The 23,440-nt window shown below is 42.5% G+C and overlaps 1 protein-coding gene across 5 annotated transcripts in view; it reads right to left on the bottom strand.

The window, feature by feature from the left end:
- Positions 1-23,440, bottom strand: part of nf1a (neurofibromin 1a) — a 101,752-nt gene that overhangs the window by 62,926 nt on the left and 15,386 nt on the right. For all 5 annotated transcript variants that reach the window (XM_080024921.1, XM_080024917.1, XM_080024919.1 and 2 more), the window contains exons 2-18: positions 22,565-22,708; positions 20,115-20,198; positions 16,465-16,655; positions 13,812-13,918; positions 12,955-13,022; positions 12,639-12,714; positions 11,723-11,880; positions 11,150-11,323; positions 10,863-10,991; positions 9,710-9,784; positions 9,480-9,611; positions 8,376-8,513; positions 7,578-7,691; positions 4,569-4,648; positions 3,628-3,751; positions 2,391-2,637; positions 1,817-1,890 (exon numbers count right to left, since the gene is read on the bottom strand). In XM_080024921.1, the coding sequence (XP_079881047.1) occupies positions 1,817-1,890; positions 2,391-2,637; positions 3,628-3,751; positions 4,569-4,648; positions 7,578-7,691; positions 8,376-8,513; positions 9,480-9,611; positions 9,710-9,784; positions 10,863-10,991; positions 11,150-11,323; positions 11,723-11,880; positions 12,639-12,714; positions 12,955-13,022; positions 13,812-13,918; positions 16,465-16,655; positions 20,115-20,198; positions 22,565-22,708 (2,115 nt within the window). The remainder of the gene's footprint in view (positions 1-1,816; positions 1,891-2,390; positions 2,638-3,627; positions 3,752-4,568; positions 4,649-7,577; positions 7,692-8,375; positions 8,514-9,479; positions 9,612-9,709; positions 9,785-10,862; positions 10,992-11,149; positions 11,324-11,722; positions 11,881-12,638; positions 12,715-12,954; positions 13,023-13,811; positions 13,919-16,464; positions 16,656-20,114; positions 20,199-22,564; positions 22,709-23,440) is intronic.

Below are 23,440 nucleotides of genomic sequence, written 5' to 3'. Positions count from 1 at the left end.
AAGGTTCACAGGTTTTATTTAAACATGCTCCCTTAGCGCTTACAAACCAACACATTTTTCAAAAAATCGTCGAAATTAGATGGGGGAGAAAAAAAAAAAATAATATAAAATATTTAAAAATAATGTGCTAAACGAGTTTATAATCCTGCTTCTTTTTAGCATGGATAGTAGTGACTGAGTGTGCAGTGGAGGGATAAAGATAGACAGATATAGGAAGGAGGAGATAGATTTATTTTATTATTTAGTTTAGTTATCACTGGCACCATAAATCCGATTTCCCAGTACAACTGGAACGCAGACTGACTCCTGCTGTCGGGAGCCGATCAGCTGGTCCAAACGGCTGTATACCACGGAGATGAAAGCGAAACAGAAACTTAACTATCGCCTGGCTGGGCTGAATTTGAGTTGGAGCAGCAAAATATAGCCTAAATTCATAAATATTGTTAATAAATAGGTGCAATGTGTTGTGTGATTTTCGTCAGTAGCCTATAGTAGACCTTGATTCTGCGCTCCGAACGCCACTAACTGTTCTGTAATACACTATCGCCGACACAGCTGGCGTATTTTTATTATTATTATTTATTTATAAATTTTTTGATTGGCTTAATTTTCTGCAAACCACACATTTTTTGGGTGGTCACGTGGTCTTAAAAAAATCAACAAAACCCACCTCGTGTATTTGAACCAATGACGGTGCATTATATGTTGCGCACGCTATGAAAATTAGATAAAGTAACAATGCTGCATGATGCAGCATCAGGCAGGAGATACAATGTGGCATCGCGCAGCAGCCGTCATCAATGGGTTAAGGCATGTAGACCTGGACGGGGCAACTTATTGAGGTTGAAACCGAGCAACAGAATGGGGAAGAAACTTGGAAGTGACTTTGAACATGGCAATGTTGAGGGTGCCAAAGGGCTGGTATGAGTATTTCAGAAACTGCTGATCTACTGGGATTTTCACTCTAAACCATCTCCAGGGCTTACAGAGAATGGCCCGAAAAAGAAAAAATATCCAGTGAGCGGCATTTGTGCGGGTGTAAAATGCCTTGTTGAAGTCAGAGGTCAGTGGAGGATGGGCATACTGGTTCGAGATGATAGAAAGGCAACAGTAACTCAAATTACCACTCATTACAACCAGGGTATGCAGAATACCATCTCTGAACGCAAAACACGACCAACCTTGAAGCAGATGGGCTACAGCAACAGAAGACCCCACCGGGTGCCACTCCTGTCAGCTAAAAACAGGAAAATTAGGCTACAAATCTCACAGGATCACCAATATTGGACAATAGAAGATTGAAAAATCAAGCCTGGTCTAATGAGTCTCGATTTCAGTTGCGACATTCAGATGGCAGGTTCAGAATTTGGTGTAAACAACATGAAAGTATGGATCCATCCTGCCATGCACCATCAACCATGCCATGTTCAAAGTCACCTAAACCCCCTTTCTTTCCCATTCCGATGCTCGGTTTGACTTCAGTACATTGTCTTGGCCACGTCTAAACGCATTATGTTGCTGCCATGTGATTGGCTGATTAGCTTTTTGTTTTTATAAGCCATTGAACAGGTGTACCTAATAAAGTGGCCGGTGAGTGTATATTGATAGTAGAACTCCCGGCTATGTTTAATAGTGAAAGTAAGACCATTTCCACACGCACAATGCGAAGAGAACATAAGGGATATGGACTATACAGCTATGTAGCCTTAAGAAAACCACTTATCAGTGGGGCATATCAAGAAAAGCTGCTTCAATTTGCTAGGGGGCATAAAGATTGGACACTGGAGCAATGAAAAAAAGGTTGTGTGATTGTTACCTCAATGTTTCCTGGTGTAGGGTGCTCTACCCTCCTTAACAATGCCATCACCCTCTTCTGCAAAGTGGACCGGCCTGTGAAAACAAGAAACTAACTGTAAAGGTACAGTACGTACACACTGCATGCAATGGATGCCGCAAGATTACAGACAAAATCAATGTAAAGGCGTATCTACATGCAATTGGGCGGAGGATAGTAATAACCCAAACTTGACGGCAGCGTCCGTGTGGAGTTTCACAACAAGTACAGCGAACGATGTTCATCTCAGCCAGAGCCGGCTCACTGTCTCAGCCAGGTATGGCCATGTCTAATGTGTGTTGTATGTTGCTGAAGGCTTCAACTTGATTGTATGTGAAAAAGGATTAACAAATGATCAGATTCTGTTTTATACACGTTTTACATAACGTCCCAACTTTTTCTGAATTGGGGGTGTACTGTATATAGGACCTTTCTTAACACTGTTACAAAGTGCTTAACAATGACAAGTAGTAGAAGTCATCTGCTCCGGTTGAACAGGGCTGCACTAGCATACTGACCTGTCCCCATCATCACAGGGCTGCACTAGCATACTGACCTGTCCCCATCATGTTGCTGACTGAGGCCAGTTCACTGAAGGTGGGGTAGTTGGGCAGGATGTTCTGGACGGGCACCTCGTCAGCAGAGCTGCGGATGTCCGCCTCTTCACACAGGTGACGGAAACATGACATGGCCACCAGCACTGCCTCTGTGTCCGGGCTCCACAGGAACATGTAGAGACACACCTCCAGCTTGGTCTGCGCCTGCCTGCAGATGGGGATACCACCTCCCATAGTGGCACACTCCTGGAAACACAACACCACCAAACCAAACAGTTTACACACAGCCCTGTCTCATTGTCATGGTTGCCACACCCAGTCTCAAACCTTTCTTAGCATCCACACCACCACAAATCTGCCTCTGAATCCCACCAGCTGCCTGTCCGGTCCTTCTCCGCTCCGCCACGGCAGCAGAGAGCAGAGGTTTGACTTTAGTCAGTGTGTGAGCATCCACTAGTTCAGAGCAAGCCCCAACCTGAGAGAGTTCTACCAGCATCAAATAGGGAAGTGACACAAATTGCAGTTCACCGAGTGGCCACTAAGCACAGGCTTCAAAACAGAGCAATTCTCATTGACTCCCATGTTAAAAATGCCATTTTCACAGCATTATTAAACCTAATTAAGGCCTGGTACAAAAAAACATTCTAGTCTGTATGTTTAGGTCATATCTCCATGACAACACTGATGGGGGTGAATTTCTTTTTACCAGACTAGTCTTTATTCTATTGGAGGTTGAAATGTATGAATAATTAGGGGTGAGTGTCCACTAGTTCAGAGGAGCTGAGAGGTTTCACTTTAGTCAGTGTGTGTGAGCGTCCACTAGTTCCGCTGGAACTAAAAAAAAAACGCTTAAGAGAGACCGCAGACCATGGAACTATGCAGAAACACAGCCGGGCTTTCTCCTCTCCGCCAGGGCAGTGGAGATGAACAGCTGATATATTGGGGCATAATAATAGGCAATCAAAATTCACATAACTCACAATAACGAGACTATTCGGGAAATAAATATGTTCGAATCTATCTCATTATCCGTGCTTTTTCTGAAGTCATATTGGGATCGGGGCTCATCCCTAGTACACTGCTCAGTGGCCTGTACTAATTGTCATTTTCACAGATTTGCAGCGATTTGCCCCGGAAAGGGAGCCCTCATTATTTGTTCAGTTATTGGCTGGTCTCTCATTGACTTTTTCTAATTAACAAAGTAAGGACACTAACACTAAAGGAGCATGACTCTACCTTGTTCTTGAGGAGAAACTTGTTCCTACAGATGAGGATCTCCCTCAGCCATTTGAGAACATCTGTCCCGTTAACCATCTGCTGGCCAATCAGTTTGCGGCAGATAAGGAAGAGCACCTGTGAACTGATGAAAGAAAAGTCAGTATCCTGTTAAAAGATGCGCGTGACATTTATACTGTGCAATCGAAAAATCGTTAGCCTCATAGCATAATTGCCTAAATCACATTTACTCTACTCTACTTTTCGTTAGCCTAATAGCATAATTGCCCAAGTCATATTTTAAGGGTTATAGAGTAGGGTAAAGTAGATGTAGAGTATAGAAGATGTAGAATAGAATAGAGTAGATGTAGAGTAAAAGTAGAGTAGAGTAAATATGATTTAGGCAATTATGCTATGAGGCTAACGAAATGTTTATGAGCCACTCTAATCATCAAACATGTCCTGGTTGACATTACCAGTGGTTCCTGTCTTACACACAGTTAATGAACTTCAGGAGAAATCTTTTGGACACAGTTTATATTTTTCTCACATTAAAATCAAGTGAAAGCCCTCCGATGTCATGATTAACTACTTGCAACATGTTCAGGTTAACTGTTAGCTGTTGACTTTCTCCATCTTTGCTGAATATCACACAGCCAAAGAACAGGGATCCATGAGTAGCGCAAATTTTTATGAAACAGACCAATTAGCTTTCTGGCTTTAAACGATTCTTTCGACCAATAAACAGACGGTAGTGTGTAGCTCTACCTTTTTCGGCACCCTTTCAGGCGGCTGGTACCCCAACGGAGGTATACCGAAAATGGGAGCGGCTTAGAGCGGTTAGGCTCGCTTATATCCGTACCCTACCCAACTTTTGGCAAATGGACCGAACCGCTCCAACCCGACACACTCTACTCGGTGGAAACGAGGCATTATAGAGGGAAAAGAAGCTTTTTGAGTACCTTATGTCCCAGAAGGTTTCTATTGGAGCATCAGGATTCCACAGATCTATGGTCTCTGGCTGGTGAAGAACTAACAGAGCCTGAAAAAACACACACAAGACCCAAGAGTTGAACAATGCATTATGGTTAAAAGAGGTTAAGGTGTAAAACACACATTCATGCTAAATAGTAAATAAAAAAAATAAAATTTTTAGACTTTAAGTTTAACATATACCATATTTCTGTCTTTCCTCAAATACAAGAACTACATTGTTGAGTAGAATTTGTGCGATTTTGTATAAGCCTGTTCTATTTCATTCTTCCTGACCACCAGAGGCAGTGCTTAACACTGGATGTTATTTTTTATCTCACAAATGCGCAGATCCAGTATTTAATATCAACACGTGATCTGGGATGACGTAGGGCAGCCCAGCCTATATACAGTAAGTCCACTTCACCCTCAAAGTTGTCCCTTGTATCTTCTCACAGGCAGCGGAAACAGGTTGAAATTAAAAAGCTTGAAAAAAAGCAATAAGTCACAGACGACTGTATAGTAACGCAGACATTCTGTAGGGACATCTTTTTCTAAAGGTATTTTTTTGGCATTTTTCATGCTTTATTGATAGTGTAGAGAGACAGAGGTGAAATGGGGCAGAGAGGGGAGTGACATGCAGAGAACGACCGCGGGCTGGAATCGAACCCGGGTCTGCTGCTGGGCCCGGCCCGGGGGGGACGCCCTATGTAGGGACATCTTTGAGGGTGAAGTGGGTTTAAATAGGTGGGGCTGCCCTACCTCACCCCATTGTTGCTATTAGATACTCGACCTGTGCATCTGCGAGATGGATAATATCCAGTGTTAAGCACCGCCTCTGTGGTCATCCAGAATTCATAGAACCGTAGTTACATACGTAACTCTTGTTTTCTTGAATTCTCCTGTTATATTCTTCACTGTGAATGTAACTCCTGCTCCATATCTTTAGTCTTGATAAATTCATGATAATGTGCATACTCTACAGCTGTTATTCCATCAGCACAATCACAGATTCATGTCACACCCACCCTTCACTGACTTATTATATATGAATATGAATTATGAACACACATACTATTGACTCTTTTCAATTATAAATATTTATAGTTGCTTCCATTTTGTCATTTTTCGTTCACCGTTAACTTGAATGACACTAAGCAGTGACAACATCCTGCCTTCCAGCGGTTGAAGGAGTATATTTCCTCTCTATCTTCCCTGATAGACTTTGAACTGAGACACCAACATCAATGCAGGATGTCTCCACCTCTACTGCTGTAAGTTTGACCTTTTTATTTAATTTTAAATCAGTCTCTAGTCCCTCTTTATTCATACAGTGATCACTTATATAGTGTGCACGTTTCATAAAGCCGATCTCTCATCACTCGCTCTGCATGTAATCGTCAAATAAACTTTTCGGGGATCCCACTACTGATAAGAAGATCAGAAGAGAGAACGCTACAAACCGGCACCCGTCTCACTGCCGGTACACGTGCAGAGCGACAGATGGGTGAATGTGTATGAGCCTACAATGGCGGAGCAGGTAAAAATCCTTCCCAATTTCTGTTTTGATGGTTTTTATCATGTTTTATCACACTTATGGATCTGAGATGATGCTAGATAACTCCCTGCTTGAAGACCGCAGTGCATTAATGTGGTGACGTGGGGGCGAGGGAGGGGACTATTTTAAATTAAATGCATCAATCTGGTGCACTTTGAGAGGCTAAATCTGATTAATTCTGTGCTCTGTAAACAACTGTCATATGTCCTGCCTATAACTATTTTCTGTAATAATTTGGAGACACAAGCTAAACTATTGAAGAAAAACACGTGGATTTCAATAACAAAACAATAATATAGACAGGTCCTGTCTAGTACTCATTTCTGGAATAATCTGAATCACCTCACCTTGAAGCTAGCCTATCGAAAAATGTTTTTTATTTTTTTTATGCAACTAGCCTTGTTAAAAATAAACAAATTAACATAGGCTACACATCATGATTAGCCTATCAACATGTGTGCTACATAAGGCAAATTCCCTATTCTAACCATTATATTTCATCTAGCCTATTTCTCAATTTAAAACATAAAAATAAAGTAGCATTGAAAATACAAAAAAATTAAGCTTGTAGGCCTACTATAGCCTGCTGTTTTCAAGATAACTTAACAGTGGATAGGCAGCTGCATTGTAGTGTTGACAGTTGTGGTGGCAGGAGTCAATGAGCTTTAAACTTCCTGTGTTTTTTATTCAGTGATTACTTGGTCATAGACCACTATGATTCGACTTAAAATGAATACAAATATTGGTCGGGATGTTTAGAGGTGCAGATCAGGTCGTAGGCCTATACCTTTCTCTCTCTCTGTCTCTCGGTCGCGTATGTCACGTTACTCGCGTGTGACAAATCTTGCACATTATTTTAGTTTGTTGTGTGAGTCTGAAGTGTTTTCAGACAACACAATTAGTTTTACCTTTATTCTCGTCATCTATAAGTTTTTCAAAACACCCGGCAATCCGCAACATCTCCCTCATACTGAAAGGGTTCGCTGCATTTAACAGCCTGCATGCCCCGGCGTGCGGAACAATGATAGTTTAATAACAATTATTTTGTTTTCATGATTGAGGGAAGCCGTAATAGTAATCGAAAATGAAATTCAAGTTATTGCCCAGCCCCTCAAGAAGGATGACTTGAATTGGGCTGCATTTGGAGAGGTTTTAAATAGCTATATTTATTCTCAATCTTTATCATTTTGGCGCTCCTGATTTTCCTATGCAGGAAAAACCCTGTTATTACGGAAAAATTGATAAAAAAAAGCCAGGCTGCTGTAGGCCTGTATATTGGTAGGGGAAACACTACAGCACCTTTAATGTGCATTATGTTACAAATCTGATTTTATAAAAACAATAACAAAGAATGAATCTTCAAGTCACTCATTCTATCCGTTGTGCCCTGTCCTCTGCAGTGAAATGAAAACCGTTAGTCATGCATGGAGCAGCCTCTGACCTCCATGGCTTCCTGTGAGAGCTGGGTGGTGTTGGTGAGAGGCACCAGCTGCACCAGGCCGGTGATCAGCTCTGCTGTGCTGCTCTGGATCTCTGGAGCTTGTTTCACTGGATTCTGAAACACACAGACACAGACACACAGACACACAAGTTAAAGTTCAAAATGTTTTTTTTGTATCATTCCAGTCATGAAAATACAGCTTAAAGGAATAGTTTAACATTTTTCATCTCAAGCTTTTTGCCACACTCAAGAAAAGGTGAGAGAAACCGTTCCTGTGACTGTGTGTGCATGTTGATGAAGAGATCATCCAGGTTAGTTTAGCTCAAGCCACAGAGGTCACATTGAAAGCACATACAATATGTATTTGATTCTAAAATGACATAACTTGTCAAAATATATAGAGCTATGGTAATGTGGTAAATAAACAAGTCCCAAAAGGCAGACAGGACTGTAGCTAAGCTGGATACGCGACCTATGGCAATCTCTTCATCAAAAACGCACACACAGTCACAGGAACGGTTTCTGTCTCCTTTTCCTCCTTGTTTTGAGGTAAATAAGCTAAAAAAATTATAATTTTTTAACACTTGAGGTGAAATAAAAGAACAACAAACACCTCAAGTGTATGGGTGGTCAATTTAGAAACCTTTAAGAAAGAAAGAAAGAAAGAAAGAAAGAAAGAAAGAAAGAAAGAAAGAAAGAAAGAAAGAAAGAAAGAAAGAAAGAAAGAAAGAAAGAAAGAAAGAAAGAAAGAAAGAAAGACGGATCATTGTGCCATGAATGCTCAGGCTGCAGACTCACGTGCAGCATGAGTTTGGGGTCAGCGTGGATGAGTTTGACCAGAGCGAGGAGGAGGCACTTGTAACTTCGAGTGTCCAGCTCTGTGGCTTTCTCTTTGAACTTAAGGCTGGTGGTCATCTTTCCCTTGAAGGTCAGACTCTGTGTGGAGCACAGCAGAGACACACACACACTGAGGGTTACATTCAATTACATGTTGTGTGTAAGTTTATGTGTGCGTGTGTCTGTCGCATGACATATGTTGTTCTCTGTGCCATAGAGCTCAATTGTTGCCATTGTATTACAAATGAATAAATTATGAAAAAATACATATTACTTTATAACTCAAGGACTGTTCAGACAACAGCAGTCATGTTTTCGTAGGTTAATTTGCATTCCTCTCAGCAAAGTTAACATTGAGACAGTTGCATGACCACAATAATGCGATAACTGGGAATACCCAGGTGACTGTAACTGTTAATCTGATTTGACAGGTCTCTCTGGCCCAAAACAACAGGATGTAGAATAGTAAAGTATTTCTGAAACGGTCTAATTCCTCCTCTGATGATCCTAAATTACATGAAACAGCAAACGAGACCATCAGTGCAAAGCATGCTATATCTATATAGTTTTTCTTAATGCCTTTGTCATGGGTACCATACGCTCACCCAGAAACTATAGCTGGCATAGTAAAACCCCTGCCGCTTTTGTCCAAAGGGGGTGCAAGAATTAACACAAACTGAAAGTTCCTCGGAGCCCCTTAAGGAATGGAATGAATGAATGACCACAAATGGCTACATTTGAACGTGTTACATAATGAGTAACGGGTAGGGAAGGTATTTTCAGAAGGTTGTTGGGGGCTTCCTTAGCATATTTAACGTAGTGAAATAATGTAAAGATGTTGCCTTGCGGGGCGCTCCGGTGGCGTAGTGGATAGAGCATGTACCATATTGACTCCGGCCTTCTTTGCAGTGGTCGCGGGTTCGAATCCGACCCGTGGACCTTTACAGCAGGTCATCCCCCCTCTCTCTCTGTCTCCCCATTTCAACTCTGTCCCATCTAATAAAGCTTGAAAAAAATGCCAAAAAAAAAAGTATATAAAAAAAAAAGATGTTGCCTTGCTCTCACCGGTGTCATGCGTAGTGGAGCGTGGGTGACGGCTCCCTGGATGACCCTGTTGAGTGTGTCTGAGAACATAAAGCGAAGCTCTCCAGAGTAGCAGTACACCGCGTCGATCTTAGGCCACCAGTCCAGATGGGACTGAATGGAGACACAACAACACAGGAGTGGATAGGACAAAGTCCAGTAACACGTACAACTGTTTCAACCAACATGGATACTGTGGATGGTTCACTTACATTGGTGATTATTCTGTGCAAGGAGTTGACCAGGACAAAGTGAAAGGTGGAGGGGGAGGAGGAGGCCAAACAGACCTGGAAGAAAAACAGAGAGGACACAATAAGGGGCTGTTTATACGACAACACGAAACGGTGCATACGCAAAAATATTTTCGCGGATGCACTATATCATTTATATGAAAACAGCAAACGCAGGCATGAAACCGCAAGTTTTTGAGATCAACTCCCAGGGAGGATTATTTGGAAAACACAACGGTTTTGGTTTCTTGTAAACGCCGAAACCATTTTCCCTGGTAACGCTGACGTCACGGCTCCACTTCACGTATGCGTAGTCTATAACATTTGCTGTCAAAATACCCACACGCGAGTTATAAAGTTAGAAGACAACATAACATGCAAGGTGTCTCCGCGGCACCATCACTGTGATCAGCGGAGAGTGTTGTGCAGGGCTCAAATGTAACACTCGCCAATTTAGTCTAAGCGATTAGTAAATTATTGAGACCACCCGCCACTTTGTCTGGGGAAAGATTTGTGCTCTGCCGGTTTTTCTAGCAAAATAAACGTGTGTAGCTTCTATATGCCAGGGACACGGCTCTCTCTACATTAAAAAACACTATCCATAGTTCGCAGCGGTTAAGTTACTGTTCAACAAAAGGAGCATTAAGGCTACGGCTTCACAGTAAAAGCATTTCACTGGCTAAACATTAATAGCATTTCACTGGACAAACGTGAGTTGACTTTTATTTTGAAGTACGCATAACAGGAAAGTAGCCGCTCACAAAGCGGCTACTTTTTAAACCAAAAACTGGAAAACTGTCACGTTTTCACCGTGTAAAGGGCCCCTAAGTAACAAGCAGTGATCTTTTGTGCACTCTCTCCCTGCTGTTCGGTTAGGGGGGAGGTGACAAACAACAACTGAGCATTGTTTCATTATTTTCCGTTATTTACTAAACCATACAGAATGGACGGTTTAAGCTTTCATCTTGCTTATTTGGTTGTCTATATTCTTGCTCCGCATCATAACACACACACAGCTAGACAGTAAGAACATGGTAACATAGTAGACTGTGTGTTACATTCTAAATGGTCCCCCGGAACACAATATCAAACTACGAACACCAATCGGAGTGTAACAAGTATCACTTCAGTTCACCTTAAAGTGCTGGTTGTTGTGAGGATTGATGCGGAAACAGGAGACGAAGCAGTCCATCATGAGCTCCACGTCAGCGTTCTGGCTGCCCGTCCCCCTCCAGAAGGGTTTGGCTGGGTTAAACAGCAGAGCCTGGGGGGGGGGGAGAGGGAGCCACCAGGTCAAATCACCACATCCAAAAACACATCCACATTCTTTTCTTCTTACTGTTACTGTACACATTTACAGAATACTACACATTCTATTTTTTTTGTGCTGAGAAATAAAAGAAAATGATAATGAATCACAACCTTGAGATCCATGACGATGGACTGGACCAGGAGGAAGATGGTGGAGTGATCCTCCCAGTTGATGTAGGTGGAGGCTTTACACAGTTTGACACAGGCGATGGCAGCGCTCTCCATCAGCTGCTTACTGCCGCCCTGACCCGCTAGAGCCTTCCGCAAACTGTCTAGAAACAGTTTCTGCACAATGGGAGACAGGACAGTCAAATCAATATGAAAATCAAATCAAATCAAATCAAATCAGTTTTATTTGTATAGCGCAATAGCACAAATAGACATTTGCCTCAGTGGGCCTTACATCCCATACAGTATGACACCCTGCCCTTAGACCCTTAGCTCGAGAGTAATTAAGAGTCAAGATGGTTTATTTGTCAAATGCACAATTTGGGGAGTGGGGTGGAGGGGGGCGCTAGTAGTGTAGTGGTTAGAGTGTCCCCCTTATAGGCTACACCCTCGCAGCAGACAAAAAATATATATATATGCAACATGTAAATTATGACTTTTGATTTGTTAACATAGTGTGTGTGTGTGTGTGTAGTATATATATATATGTGTGTGTGCGTTCTTTGCTCCTCCCACCTTGTTGGCCTTGCTGTCCTCCACGGTGTCTTTAGAGATGGTGTGTGTGATCTCTGGACAGAGGATGAGGAGGATGATCTGCAGGGGCCACACCGCAGCCTTCCTCTTGGCACTCTCCGCAAAGCTGTCCACCAGGTCAAACAACTTCTCCGCAGCTTCTACACACACAGAGACACACAAACACAGACACATTTCTGTTTACAGCTGTCTCCAACACAAACCCAGCAAAACATTATTATTATTTTTTTTAATACAGGTAAATCCCATTGAGACCGGAGACTCTTTTTCAGGGGGGACCTGTTCCCATTTACACGTTACCATTCACACACATATTCATACACCGATAGCAGGCTAACTATCGACATTCACACGAGGCAAGGTGGGTGAAGTGTCTTGCCCAAGGACACAACAACCATGACACAAGTGGCAGGGCGGGAATCGAACCGCCAACCCTTCGATCATTGGCGGACCCGCTCTACCACAGTCGTCCCCAAAGCACACCTCTCCCAACTGTGCCGTGGCCGAGCAAGTGCACCGCGCTTGAGTACGGATGGTGCACTTACACTGGTCAAACCAACTAGACTTTAGGGGGGCAAGTGTTCTTGGGCACGGTACGGATGGCCTAGTGTGAGCGCACCTAAAGAACCTATAAAATCTGTATGTCGGTAGTTGTGGAGTGTATGCCTGTTTTTATACACTTCTTGCATTTGGGAAAGCAGTGTGTTCAAACTAAGATCGGGATATGAACTTGAACTTTAAGCTTATTCTAAATAGACATTACACATCACGTTGACTTGAGGAAAAACATAGTGTCACATTTTTTTAATAAACTGGGGTCAAAAGGCAAGTGCTACAGAGCCCGGCTTTCTTAAAAGCGGCATATGTTTGACTGAATGGTGTGACTCCAGTTCCCTACCTGCCATATCTGCCTGTGGTCGCTGGTAGAGCATAGTGAACTCATCTGGGTAATTTTCCACCCAGTTCCAAAACGCCTATAGAGAAAAAAAACAATGAGTAATAATGACCTGTACACATATATACTGACAGCACTCTAAACATTTCTCTGCTAACAAATGCTAACTACTAGCTCGATTATTGTTAACATTTCAGCAATTGATTAAAACAATGCATGTAAATAACTAAACTCTTTGTGACATGGACTACTAATAACACAAGATTCAAAGCTAAGTAGTAGAGTATTGGACAGACACAGGGGCCGGTAAAAGCAGTACCTTCTCTAAGCTGTTGATGACTGCTAGCTGGGCAGGCTTCTTTAGAGCTCGGAACTTCTGCACAGTTTCTAGAAGGAGGAGAAACGTACATCAAAAAACATGGATGCAATCGCTATATCTGCTTTTTCTTTCATTTCTGGCTGTCACATTTCAGGAATTACTTTTAATTCATCAACTCTTGGAGAAGCAATGAGAACGGTTTACATCTGTGTGACAACTTAAGGCCAGGACACACCAGCCCGATAATCGCCGTCGTCAAAAAAAAAGACGAATCTGTTTGGTGTGTGCCGTGACGTCGGCCGACGTAGAGGTCGTCGGGCTTGTTTTGAGCCTGCCGACCGTCTTTCATTTGGAGCAATTTGATTGGTGGAGGGCTAGCGAATCAGTGAAGCCCGGAAGTGAGACGGGTAGCACAAACAGCTAACAACAGCTAGCCATCGTTTTAATGTGTTTGTTCGTTTTGTTTTGAGAGTACTCACATGCATCAACCCTTGTTGACTGCTCGACACCATGCTCGACACTCTCTGCTAAAAATTGTGCTCTTATGGTCCATAAATATAAATACGTATTTCTATCTATGTTTATGCTCTAGAGAGATGTCCAATCATTTCCGGCTTTCGTATTTTTTCGGGCCACAATACAGATTAGCGCCGCCTGCTGTTGTGGAGACATTACGTCCCGCGAGCGTACGGAAAATAAACAGTCGTCTCGGTGTGTTCTTTGGCCGCGACGGGAAGACTGGAGCTTCCTGAAACGGCCGACTCCATTTTTTGCGTAGTCGGAACATGTCGGACTGGTGTGTCCTGGCCTTTACACTATATACAGTAACTCCCAGCACCAGAGAATTATAAGCTAACCTTGTAGCAGCCTCTTCAGCTTGGAGCAGTCCACGTTGATGTACTGCATCAGATCTATGTCGTGAACATCTATGTTGTCCTCCGAGCACACCGTCAGCTCCTGTAGCCTGAGTAGAGACACACAACACCAGCACACATCAGTCTCATGCTTTGAATACAGGGATCAAGAAATGTATTATTAAATGAATGACAATATTATAATGTTTTTGAAGATTTTAATCTGGAAGTGAACGTTATTTTTGCTTATCATTATCATGATATTGTTAATGATGAAATGCAACGATTTTGGTTTGGTGGTAGTTTTTTTTTTGGACAGATATTGCAATTTGATTTGTGATATTTTTTTAAAAAAACAAGCCAAAATTTGGCAAAAGAGTAACTTGTTCACTAGCAGCACAGGGGTAACCAACTTTCTCAGTTGGTGGCACAAGATGCAGGACAAAACTGCTAACTTCAGACAAGCGCCTGGACGCAGTTTAAACGTTTTGGGGGAGAATGAACCCTTTTCTAAAAAACCTGCATTGACCCCGCTAACTTGTGAAAAAAATATGAATCTTGAAACAGATTGAATAAAACAAATAAATTGTTAATTAAATTTATTTCCCCTTTTTACAGCTCTACAGGACACTAATGCTAACTTTAGAGTTCTACTGCTGATCACATAGACAGCTCCAAAATAGACAGTCAGTCAGTGCGTATACTCAAATCAGGTAAATAAACAAATAGGACTTCAACAGGACTTGTAAAATGCATGTAAACATCTTTAATCCGATCTACTTCGCACACAAATCGGCACATTAAAGATCTCCTATAATACTGCTTTTCTGGTCTTAAAGCCACTACGAGTAACATGGCACGTTGGCGTCCCCTTTGGACAAAAGCGGTAGTATTTTTACGACGCCAGCTGTCGTGAAGTTGTTTTCTAGCTCGTGCCGGGCGTGCGAGATTCAAATGAACAGGAAGCAATATAGAGCATGTCCGTGTGTTGAAAGTGTGAGGGCACCGGACTCTTTTCGGCTCTGTGAGAGTGGTTAGTGACACAGCATCAACTAATGCCAGTCAGTGCTACACACTGATTGCAATGAGTTGATGCAGTGTCACCTAACTACTCTCTCTCACGGAGCTGAAAGATTACGTGTCCTCACACAAAGCGAATGAACGAGAGACAGCAGTTAGTATGGATCATGATGAGGTAATGTGTTTATGTTGTTGTAAATAATGACTATTTCAGATGAATAATGGTCATCTGATGATGCTGGTGAGGCAAAGCAAACTTTGTTTTAGTACCGCTCATTCATTTAGGAGTCTAGTCCGCTCCCGTGAAATTGTGTATACGTTACTATGCAACGCCCTCCCGCCCGCCTATCTTTCCCTTTTAGCTTTTCTTCATTGCATTTTCTTTATTTTCTTTGATGGTTCAGCCCCTTTATCAGTCATTATGACGACAAACAACTGTCTCAAACAAGGCTCCCGCTCCCCTTCCCTCACCTGGAGGGATAGGCTTCTCAAATCGCGTTGTTGCGCCACACTGAAATCTGCGACCAATATGGATATGTGACCATAGAGCATGCACGAGCGAACCGAAAATCGGACTGGGTGTACGACCAGACCAAACGCAGTAATAAAAACTATATAAAAACGTCTTTCTTTGCACTGATGGTCTCGTTTGCTGTTAAAGGTCATTTATGATTATGTGAGGAAACATGGCTTAAAAGATATTTAAATGTTACTCGTAGCCGCTTTAATGTCTCATTAATGACTCCTATGGAGCAACCTGACACGAATCGCAGCACATTTTTTTTTTTTGATTTTTGGGAAACTGTTCCTCTCATCTGAGCGCGCACAGCAGTCTCTGTCCACACTCGGCTTTGTGCTTCTCCACCCCCTGCCCCCCCCCCCCCCCCTCCTGCAAACCCCACTCCGTTGTGATTGGTTACCTTCCTTCCGTAACACTTTGAGCAGCACGCGGGCAGATTTGAGAGCAGGAAGGTGGGGGCATGGCCGGAGCGCACGTTGCAGCATTACCATACATGGAAAAATCCGCATTCGTGACGACACGAATGCAGGAAATTTGAACCGATTTGAACATGTGATTTCTCGACCGGCTGCCCTAGTGTTTAGCACTCTGCACAGCCACCCCAGACGGTCAGCAGGGAATAAGTCTAAATGCATGTAAGTCATTATTTGATACTTTAGTATGGTTAAATACAGTATGACTATAAATCATTATAACAACGTTTATAGGTCATAAAAGTCGAAAAAGTATAATAGGTCCACTTTAATGAACAAGCGAAGTCGGATAAGAACACCTACATAACTCGTTCATAGTTGGCATTCTATCTGCATGTAAACAGGATCGCATATCGCACATCAGAGTTTACGTTCTGCGCTTGCTCGGAATCCCTTTCGGGGAGACGACTTAATAAATAGTAGTATTGTTGCCGGAAGGTAACCGGACGTGGCTCTATAACCACTTGTTGAAAGGGCTACATCGTCACCTAGCGTAGCGGAGTCAGCCATGCTCCGGCCATTTATCCGATTCCCTGAAAGATCATTTATTCTCAGACATGTGACACAGTCTGTTCGAGTGGCAAGTTCGGAAACGAGTGGTTTGAAGCCTATAGGTGAAAAATCCCTTGAATGAGAACAGTACCTGGTGGAGATGCGGCTGAACACAGCGTTGAAGTTGTTGCAGCTGAGGGAGAAGAGGACGGCGGAGGCGGAGACCCGGAGCTCGGCGGCGTGCTGGTGGCCCTCGCGGTACGTGTGGATGAAATGGCAGATCTCTGGCAGCAGCTGTTTGACCAGCATGGTCTCATCCAGACGCAAGCAGTCCTTGGATTGCTAAAGGATGGGGGGGGGGCAACATCAGAGGAAGACAGTCAAGAAAAAGCCTTTTAAAACACATACTTTCTGCTATTTAGTAAGGTAGAAAAAATTATAATTTGGGATGTCCCATTTCTTGTGGTCAGATTTAGTATGTTTTAAAAACTCGCCGGATGCCTACAACATCCTGTCAAGATTTTTTAGTGTTGAAATCAGCACGCTATCTGGGGAGATTCTGACCGGGCATTCAGTGCGATCCGAAAGTGATGTCACGTTATGAAAAACAACCATGGATGAGATGGATATGTAAGCAAGTAGCAAGATCAAGGTGCAATGTTATGATTACAGAAATAAGTAAAAGTATGTCCCAATTGCGTGCCTTTTGCATTCTAACTAATTCATTTTATTGTATGGTCAGTTGTAGTATGCAGAATACAAAAAAATAAAGAGTGTGTGGTTTGGAACGCAGGGTTAGTCCGTGTCATAGATTGGATCCTCCATGTTGGAAATGAAGAAGAGGGCCACAACAAACCATGGCAACAACAAACAAAATTAGTAGGGCTGTCAAGCGATTAAAAATAGTAATCTAATTAATTACAGGCTCTGTGATTAATTCATCTAAATTAATCACATACTTATATGACACTTTTATGCCTGTTTATAAACAACTGTATAGGCTACCGTCTCTCTCTCACACAAAGGAGGAAAAAAAGACAGGCATATGCTTGGAAGAGTGAGAGGGGGCGGGTGTCCGTTTGAAGGAGATGATCGCAGCTAGCAAACAAAAGTGAGACACAGAGGAAGATTGAGAGATACTGTTTTGAACCTATTGTTAATTAGGCACCCACTAACTCAATAATGCACAGACACTGCGGAGAATAACATAAGACGTATTCCTACCTTCATGCTTATTTGCCCGGAGCTTCCCATAAAACGTCCCTCTCTATGCTTCTTTCTTTACTCTTTAATCCCGTGCGGGCCGTGTCAGCAAGCTACAGGTGCAGCTGCGCTATCGCCTCACCTCTTTTGCAACGGGTCAAAGGGCAATATAGAAGTTCGATTAATCTGCGTTAATTTTTCTGTGATTAATTAATTTAAATTAACGCGTTAATTTGACAGCCTTAAAAATGTGATAATAATTTCTTAATGTTAACACGTACGAAGAGTTTGGTCTCATGTAACCCAACATTGTCGCTATCAAAATAGGTAACATTCTATATGTAATGTGTCATACATTTTGTCCAAATTGGTAAAAATCTCCTTAGGAGTAAAAAGAAAGCGGGGTTGATCGGTAAACCACAAGGTCACTGGTTCCCTCTCGGCACTGACGGAAGGGGGGGTCAAACTCCTGTCAATCAGAATCAAAAAACATCCACCATCTCTCTACCACTGTGTCCTTGAGCAAGACACTTAACCCTGGGCCGAACAGCTCCGGGGGCGCTGTGCTATGGCCGACCCTGCACTATGACCCCTACTGGGAGGGATACGCAGAAAGACACATTTATATTGCCTCGTGGTGCTCTGTCGTCACCCAAAGCTTTTCATTTTCTTCGTATTCTGTGCGATGGTTCATTTGCAGATGGTGAAACAAGTTTGTTGTGGAGCTGTCTTTAACGGAAAGTGCTCTCCGACATAGTATACAGATTGCCATCTTTTGAGCAACACCCGTGTTCTGGAAGCCAAACCACCTCCATGCAAGAGAGGATGATCCACGTTCAGCTATTAAATCTTAAAACGTCGATTCGGGAGGCTGGTAGAGTTTGTGTTATGTTTCCTGGCACTGTTTCTTCACTGATTTTTAACTTCAGCCATGCATGCACCTACATTAGCTTGGCTTGTGTTCTCAATGCTTACGAGCAGTAATCAGTGTTGCCAAATTGAGATTTTTTGATTACATTTTTTTAGATATTTTTTTGGCATTTTTATGCTTTATTGATAGTGCAGAGACAGAGGTGAAATGGGGCAGAGAGAGGAGTGACATGCAGAGAGCGACCGCGGGCGGGAATCGAACCCGGGTGTGCTGCTGGGCCCGGCCCGGGGGGGGACGCCCTACCAATTGACCTAAGGGCGCCCCAAGATTATATTTCTAAGCCAGACACACATTAAAAACCTATGACAAAACCACCCAAATAATTTGGCTGAAAGCATCCCAATCCGACAGCACTGACAGTAGTCTGTCCTACTAACCCCTAATCTCCACCAAAAGCGTCTCGCGAGTCTGTGGAAATGTACGCACGCACGTGAACGCACCACTGAAATGACTGTCTCTAACGGTCTGTCTTTTCAGCAAGTTTCAAAGCGTAGAACACAACAGAAGCCAACCCTTCTGTGCTGTTTGAGCAGGTTCTTTGTGTGAGTATTCCTTATCAATTTATCCATCAACACTAACCATGAGTATTTTAGATAAAAGAATAAAAAATATGATAAAATGATCAAACCCAAACATACAGTGCTGCTTGAAAGTATGTGAACCCCTTGAGCCTTTCGGAATTTTATTTAGTTTAACCATTATTAATTCACAAATACGTGTGTGTTTATCAATTTTTTTCTCTGGAAATCAATTGTGTAGTCAAAAGACTCAAATAAGTTAGGGGCGCCTAACTCAAAAAAGTTTAGTCTGGAGCCCTGTATAACGAATTATAATTATTATATACAGTATATATATATAGTTATTATGAATTGTAAATTCATTCAATTGGATATACCGCATAAATGGACAAGCAGTAGGACCATCAGCTGAATTGTGAGGCCACTTTCTTTACCAATCACTTTCTAATGAATTCAGAAAAAACATTTCCAATTAAGAAGCAAGATTCCATTCATGAGTACAGAAATGTGTCCATCTGATCCTGAACACTAATGACAAAACCTGTCCAGAAAGCTGAGAGCAGTTCCATTGGATGCTAGGCTCCTCCCACCAAAACGCTTGCAAATGTAATCTAGGCCTGCTGGGGAGGAACCTCTCAGAGATGCGGAGAGCGTGATTGATGGAGGATAAGTATATTAACAGAGGCGTGTGTCTTTAAGAGCACAAATAGAGCAACAGAGAGACACTTTCTGAGTTGCTTTCATAGAAATCCATAAGCATATAGGTGGCGACAGCCTACTCCCACCTCAAAATGCTTGTCACTAAGAGGTGGTATTTAAAGTTACAATTGATTTGAGAACATTTCTAGGATATATGGGGGATGTAGCTCAGTGGGTAGGGTGGTCGACCCACAACTGCAGGGTCGGTGGTTCAATCCCCCGTCTCCCGCCACATGTCCAAGTGTCCCTGGGCAAGACACTGAACCCTAAATTGCTCCGGCTAGTTAGCTTGCACCCTGCTGCTATCGGTGTATGAATGTATGCTCCAATTGTAAGCCGCTTTGGATAAAAGCGTCTGCTAAATGACATATAATGTAATATATATTTTGTTAATGCTTTGTACAAATGAAGGCAGCATGCGATGCAGAGGGGGGGGGGGAGGGGACCTACCCCAGCCAGGCACTTTTCCAAGGTGTCCAAGATGATGAGCTGGGAGAGGTAGAGGTTCTTCTCAGAAGCTTCTCCAAATATCCGCTGGGAAGGCACATCATACACAAACACACTACATTATTCTCACAGCATTTAGACATTTTAGAACACTGTATAATAAAACCTCATGGTTTATGTGTCCGTGTGTGTGAGTGAATTAAACAACTATTTGATTAACAAGTACAGTGTAGCGATGGAGAGAGATTAAAATGTAAAAATACTCCTCGGAGAAGGAGACCGGACACATCTTGCTGCCCGGTCTACCAACATGCACACACAGACACTCTCACGCACACATACACATCGTGTCTAAGTAATATAACATGCATATGTGTATTGTGTGACTAATGTACTGTATTTTGATGCTTTGCTTTGGCAATATTGTTATTTTAAACTTTCATGCTAATAAAGCCCATCTTGAATTTATTTGAAAGAGAGAGAGAGAGAGAGAGAGAGAAAGAGTCAATTATCATGCACACTTTATGTAGCAATGGGTCGGGTGTGCAGAGATGTGAGAGAGCGGGTAATATTTTCAATCAGTACAAAACTACTCCCATCAGTCAGCAGGTTTACATGGAAGTGGCTCTATAACCACTTAATGAAAAGGCTACAGCGCCACCTAGTGTAGCGGAGTCAGCCATGCTCTGGCCATTTATGCCTCGTTTCCACTGAGTAGAGCGGGTCGAGTCGGAGCAGTTCAGTCCGGTTATTTTGGCTTTCCATTTGCCAAAAGTTGGGTAGGGTACGGATATAAGCAAGCCTAACCGCTCTAAGCCCAGGGCTGTACAGTGCGACAGTTTTGATCGCATTTGCTACTGAAATTGATCACGTGCGATGATGAATACGAATCCTTTCGCACTCGTGCGACAGGTTGATAATGAGGAGAGGCTGTCTTTAAAACACAGAGGTCAGATGCACAACACTGCTTAAGAGGGCTCTACATTAACACTGCGGGTAAATGTAGTCTTAGGCAACTCCTTCAGCTGCAGAGAGCAGTCAACAGTATCCTAGTCTATTTAAACAAAGTTTTAAATAAGCCACTGAAAAGCTACTCCCAACACATTCACAACAACCTATTTAATTTATCCTAAATTGTACCAATATGTATACTTATTTATTTAATAGGCTATGTTTAATGTTTTAAAGTTTGGTTTTAATTAACAGAAGGACATTATAATAATAATTCTGAATCAGCAAAAAATTGCAATTGGCAGGTTAGATTCTTTTTTCTAAATTGCAATCAGTGCACCCCTATTCATTTTTCTACAATTATTACTGCATCATATTAATTGTGAATCTCAAATGAGACCAGGATGACATGCTCAAAGGTAATTAGAGCAAAATGCAAGGGTTAAGGTTATGCAAGTTTTCAATAGCCTACTTTGTGTGCTACCAAATTTATTTTTGTGCTACTGAATTTTTTTGCTTGCTAGCACCGGTGCTACCACCTAAAAAAATAAGCGTACAGCCCTGTCTAAGCCACTCGCATTTTCGGTACTCCTCCGTTGGGATACCAGCTACACACTGCTGTCCGTTGATTGGTCGAAAGAATCCTTCTGGCCATGTTTAGACACCTCGGCAGAAGTTAATAGAGTCTTGTGTTTTGGCGAACAATGTGAGCGCAGCACTGTTTTTTGTGTGGTGTTTTTCGTCTTCATTAAATGAATCAGTTGGCTACACTGTGTCCCACTGCTACGATGTCAAGTAGCTGCCACAGCCAGCGCTGTTCGCTCACTGTCTCTGTCGGCTTGCACCGAGCCGTCTCTGTGCATTTACCGGCGTAAAACGCTCACAACACGGCAAGCAAAAACGAGAGACTGCTGGCTTGACCACAGTTGTTCCACAGCCCGATAGTTTGACCCATATTCTGGCGCCGGCTATCGCAGTCCAGCCTAAAACCCGCCCTACCAGTAAGGGTAGGGTCGGCGGTGGAAACACCACCGAGATTCTTAAAAGCGAGCTGTCCCACTCTGAGCCGCTCCGACCCAATCCGCTCTACTCGGTGGAAAGGAGGCAATATTCGATTCTCTGAAAGGCCATGTATACTCAGACAAGTGACGCTGTCCGTTCGAGGTAGCAAAATGGGTATATGGCTTAATCCTATCTATCTAGCTGTCCCATGTAAACGCACTGACAGTGTTGAAGAACAAAGCGCAACACCCACCGCTCCTTCAAGGAGAGAGAGTGACAAAACCAATGTATCTGTCCAATACATCCTCTCTCTTTTCTCACATACGGTAAACTTGAAACACAACCAAGCTTTCCACAATGCAATTCATACATGTATAAGATCCTTTGTAAAAACAATGTTATTTAAATCCTTTTAAACTTTATCTGCGCTCTGAAAGATGAATTACAAATGATTGACTGCTCAATAACATGATTCATATTAGGAAGAAAGCCCTCCTCACCATGTTGTTGACATTTTTAAGGATGGTGGTGAGGCCACTGATGACCAGAGAGAACTTATACTTGGAGATGTTGATGAGACATTCCTTGTTGTGCTCCGTGCTGACTTTGGTGTGGGTGTTCTGGTGTCCAACCTTAATGGGAAGCTGAAGAAAAAAAGAGAAGAGAGAATGCATTGTTAGTTAGCATGCATTATTTTCATTACGCTTTGGGCAGCACCGAATAATTGTGAAAATTTACAAAACATATTGGATAAGCTAATCAAATTGTTTAGAGTTGTCGGTGACTGGGCTTCAACGTAGGAGAGCCTTTGCTGCTGTGCCAAATGACAACAGGATTCCAAAGGTACTAGTACGTAGAAAATGTTTCCCTGCACTCCAAATCACATACTTTTTCTTTTTTCTATTCTACATACTACATCTGACCATAATCTAGTTAGGATGCAGTAGGCAAGGCAAGGCAAGGCAAGTTTATTTATACAGCACAATTCAGACACAAGGCCACTCAAAAGGCATACACCTGGGACATACTTAAACATTTTTATTTAATCATAACATTGCGCCTTGATCTTGCCTCGTGCTTTTTATATCCGCCACATCCCCGTTTGTTTTCATACGGATGCTCCGTCGATGTGACATCACTTCCGGTGCGCACTGGATTGTGGGTCAGAATCGCCCAAATGCGTTTACAACACTAAAAATCTCAGCCGGATGTACAGGTCCTTCTCATATAATTAGCATATTGTGAAAAGTTCAATATTTTCTGTAATGTACTGATAAACATTAGACTTTCATATATTTTAGATTCATTACACACAACTGAAGTAGTTCAAGCCTTTTATTGTTTTAATATTGATGATTTTGGCAAAAAAGTAAAGA

The sequence above is a fragment of the Ammodytes marinus genome (genome assembly GCF_949987685.1).
Source record: "Ammodytes marinus genome assembly, chromosome: 3".
Taxonomy (NCBI): Eukaryota; Metazoa; Chordata; class Actinopteri; order Uranoscopiformes; family Ammodytidae; genus Ammodytes; species Ammodytes marinus.
This window is presented reverse-complemented; position numbering and strand designations above follow the sequence as displayed.